Raw genomic sequence first — 4,570 nt, forward strand, 5'->3', positions numbered from 1 at the left:
TGTGTGTGTGTGTGTGTGTGTGTGTGTACATACAGACACATAAATGAAGATATGTGTGTATGCTTATATGTATGTTTATCTGTCTCAGGATGGCCTGTCGTGTGTCCACGTGACAGCCCCGAGGGTTGAACTCACAGTGTGTCTCCTCAAGAGGACCTCTGGATCCCCCTTTTCCTCCAGACCTTCCTGAGCTACTCGCAGCACCTTCTCCAGTTCGGCCCGAGACTCCTCAAACTTCTTCATCAGGCGACTATTGGTTTCCACGTGTTTCTTCCAATCTCCAGTTTTCTTTACCATATTCTTGATGTTTGAAAAAAAAAAATCATCAAATCAAATGACAATAAGAAGAAATAAAATAATCGTGATGCTGTTTCCTCATTATTGAAAGTAACATTTTGTTAGACAAACATATCTCTTAAAGCAAGCACTTAAGAAAAGACAGAAAATCAGAATGGAGTAATTAACTTCTTTTGGGATTAAGAGGAGCACTCTTGGGACCCTGGTGAAGCTGTTTGCATGTAAATGAAAGGTGGGCAGTTTACATCAACTAGCTGCTCTGTGGGGAAACGATGTAGCAGTTCCCATAATATTTATTATTTTAGAAAAAGTATGGGACAGTTCTTCTCTGACTTGTCCAGTCAGTATGTGTTGGAACTGACTCAGCAATGTGACTTGTTTGGGTTCTGTGGGTTGGTTTTTTTGTTGTGTGGTTGGTTTAGTTTTTAGTGGGGTTTTTTCCCCTCTTGTGATTCGCTAATATTATGAAAACCCAGAAGTAGAATGATTGGTTTCCAAACACCAGTAGGTGGAGGACCTGGGCAAGCTGGAAACATGATGAATGAGGCATGTGAGTCCTCTTTTTGTATTGTCCTCAGCTCATTACTCTCAAACACTGAGAACAAATTACCTGAAAAGCCACGTGAATGTCAGCAATCTGTCTCTGCAGCTTCGTCTGATCGAAATGCTTCAGCACGTCGCTCAAAGTCACAAACTTCTGGACCCCATGGCTGCCCTTCTCCACCTGCGCCAGGGTTTTCTTGCAGCTCTCCTGACAAGCCAATAGTTCCTACACACACAGCAAACAACGATATTATTGGAAACAGCAGGAGAGGAACCTTTAAAAACAATTGGATAAACTATGTATACTACATTGAAACAGATGAGGAAGAGAATAGTTTAACAGTGATATATGATTGGGTATTATCATTATGCCAAGAGCCCAGAATGAAGGTTGCATAGTGGAGTGGACTTGGGGTGGGGTATTGTATATTAATGAAAGAATTTTTCTTTTACTTTTCAAAGAGAAGAAAGAACTGGGGTGGGGGTGAGTAGGGCATAGAGAAAAATGCAACAATGAATGAGTGGAAATCCAAAATCTCTGTAAATGCTCATTAAAATTACTAAAAAACCAACCAATCAGGATGCCCACATATGAACTCCAGGCATTTAAACAGCAAGAAGTTCAGCTAAAAGAAAGGAGTCGTAAAATCTTAAAAGGGCTCAATCTTAAGAAGCCACCAGTAGTTCTGTTTGTGTCGACGATCAAATGTCACAAAGAATGGTTGTTTCATTTTCAGATTTCTTTTCTATTATATGCACATCTTATTAACATTAAGAAAATAAAAGTGTCATAGCTGTTACTTGTCTAGGGCCTGGATTCTTTCAACCACTTAAGTACTCCTACTAGATGGCACAGTGGTTCTAGTGTTTGGCTAGTAACCAAAAGGCTGGTGGTATGAACCTTCAAGCGCTCCATGGGGGAAAGATGAGACAGTCTGCTTCTGACATCCTGGAAATCATGGGGCTGTCCCAGCCTGTCCTATAGGAATGTCCTACTCAACAGTGGTTTGAGCACTGAAATAACACAAATCAAGCTACATATTGGGCTGGAATATGATTAGATAAACTCCACATCATAGTGCACTACACATTACTGAGAGAAAGTTGGATACAATAGATTATGTACTATTTATATATATCCTAGTATTGAATGCATCACGGACTGCTAAGAGAATGAACAGGTTTGTCCTGGAGAAGGTTAAACCAGGCTGCTCCTCGGAGGCAAGGATTCTGAAGTTTCGTCTAACATACTTTGGACATGTTGCAAGGAGGGACCAGTTCTTGGAGAGAAACATCATGCTTGGGAGGGTAGAGGATAGTGCAGGAGGGGAAGGCCCTCAAAGAGATGGATTGATTCAGTGACTGGGGTAATCAGGGTAAGTGTATTAGAGAGAATAAGATTAGCACTGGATAAAGCACCGTTTAGGGCTGTTCTATGTAGTGTCACTAGGAGTCTCAGGCGACTTGATGGCCCATTACAACAAAAACAACAGGAAGATTTACTACATCTTAGGGAAAGTCTACAGTTAGGGACCTCTCCAAAGAATTGAGAAGCAATGTTAAGTTTGAGCACGAAGATGTCTGATTCAAGCAGAGAGCTGGACAATGAATAAGGATGACAGAAGGATTATTGATGCCTTTGAACGGTGGTGCTGGAGAAGAGTGCTGAAGAGCCCATGGACGGCCAAGAGAACAAACGATATGTGTTGAAGACGGTGCAGCTGGAGTGCTCTTTGGAGGCAAGAATGATGACGCTCCACCTTCCATATTTCAGGCATGCTGCTGGGAGGGGCTACTCCTAGGAGAGGGACATATGCTCAGAAAAGTGGCAGGTTGGCAAAGGAAAGGAAGACCTTCAACCAGATGGACTGACGTGGTGACTGCTGCAATGGGCTCTAGTGTGTCACGAAGTGTGACAATGGCACAGGATAGAATAGGGCTCAGATTCTCTGTTCATAGGGTTACTATGAGTCGTACCAGACTTAACAGCACTAAACAACAACAACAACAGGATTTACAACATCAGGAATCCCATGTAGCATAGTGGAATGGGGTATCTGAGACCCTCAACAAAGAAAGCAGCAGCCAGTGGCCCGAGGAGCTCCAATCCCTGGTCAGTCAGCACAGAAGGATGGTGATGACTCAGACCCCATAACCTTTGCACGTAGGCTGGCTTTAGAGATCTCTGCTGTGGGCAGCATGGCAATTACCCAGCCCAGCTCCATGTAGGCGGTCATTTTTTTCACTTGAATCCACAGGACTTGAATTTCAACCTCTTCAACTGCTTTAGAAAAATAATTCAAGCTGCTTTTTGGGATCTAGAAACAGAGCTTGTGCTTAGTTTTGTCCAAATAGAATATTTTCTGCTCGGTATATTTTTTAAGATTCCGGTAAAAGAAAGACATAAATTTAAAAGATAATACTGAACATTACTTTAATAATAAAAATATTATTTGATCATAATTTGTATGTAGTGATGAGGAACATTAAGATGGGCTATTATAGGACTGACATCGGGTTTGGGGGAAAACTAAGAAAAGAGGGGATAAACAATAAACCCTGCATTGAGACAGATAAGGAAGATAACTGTTTAAAAGGGATATATGATTAGATATTTTTTAAATGACAAGAGCCCAGAATAAGAGCTGCATAGTAAAGTGGATTGGGGGTGGGGTGGGGAGGATGGGATTGTATAAACAATGAAAGAATTTTTTTTTTCTTTTCAAAGAGAAAAGCAAACTGTGGGAGGGGGTGGGCAGGGAGGAAAATGTATAACAATGAATGAATGGAAATCCATGTTCTCTATATCTTTCATTAGAATCTCAATTAAAAAAAGATGGGCTATTATGTCTCAAAGTGAAAGATATTCATTAGTCTATATGATGAGAAACTAATAGAATGGGACTTTGAGATGTATCTTAGTGTTATTGTGACTTTATTATTAATAATAAAAATGTCAAGTTATGGAGTATGTATTACATGCTATTGTCATTATACTGTTACTGTTTCATACCATCAAGCTGGCACTGAACCATAGCTAGCCCTGTTTTCAGAGACAGTAAATCAAACAGGAGAACAGTGCCCATCTTTCTTCTGTGGATTTGAACCACATGTCTTTGGGATGGCAGTGCAGCTTCCTATCACTAGACTACCAGCAACAATATCTCAAATAATCTCTACCATAAGATGTCAATTCAGGTATTGCCTTATCCATTTTAAAATAAGGAAACCCACAGTGATGAGGGCTTTATATATCACCTTGTCAGACCTACGATTTGAACAGTTTGTTGTCCCCATGCTCTCTGTTCTGTTATTTCTACTAAATGAGGCTGCCCTTCTTCATGCATTCATTACAATTAATGCAGTAAAAAGCCTTTCATCACTTCATTATCTTCAGACAGACAGCCTCATAAAATACCAACCCAGAAAGTCCACTAAGTGCAAGATTGATAAGAAGCTACTATGTGCACTAAAAATGGGATGCAGAAATAAGTTATCATATCGCTCCAATACTATCTACATAATGGTGTGGCTGCCCAAACAGAAAATTATCAGCCAAAAATGACCCCCTAAGATGCAGATCACATATACATCAGATGGAAACAGAATGAACATATAGAAAAGACAAGGGTAATGTGAAAATACTGTCTTAGTTTTTCTTTCCATACCTTTTTTCAGGAAGGAAGGATATATGTTGGCTAAATAAGATTCACCATTTTAATTATTTAGA

General features: G+C 40.2%; 1 protein-coding gene across 1 annotated transcript in view; it reads right to left on the reverse strand.

Moving 5' to 3' along the window:
• The window catches only part of SYNE1 (spectrin repeat containing, nuclear envelope 1), a 644,155-nt gene that overhangs the window by 517,830 nt on the left and 121,755 nt on the right, over positions 1-4,570 (reverse strand). The window contains exons 20-21 of the mRNA XM_006882743.1: positions 908-1,066; positions 136-300 (exon numbers count right to left, since the gene is read on the reverse strand). Of these exons, the coding sequence (XP_006882805.1) occupies positions 136-300; positions 908-1,066 (324 nt within the window). The remainder of the gene's footprint in view (positions 1-135; positions 301-907; positions 1,067-4,570) is intronic.

The sequence above is a fragment of the Elephantulus edwardii genome, unplaced genomic scaffold (genome assembly GCF_000299155.1).
Source record: "Elephantulus edwardii isolate Elephantulus edwardi_28Jun2011 unplaced genomic scaffold, EleEdw1.0 scaffold00024, whole genome shotgun sequence".
In the NCBI taxonomy this organism is placed as follows: domain Eukaryota; kingdom Metazoa; phylum Chordata; class Mammalia; order Macroscelidea; family Macroscelididae; genus Elephantulus; species Elephantulus edwardii.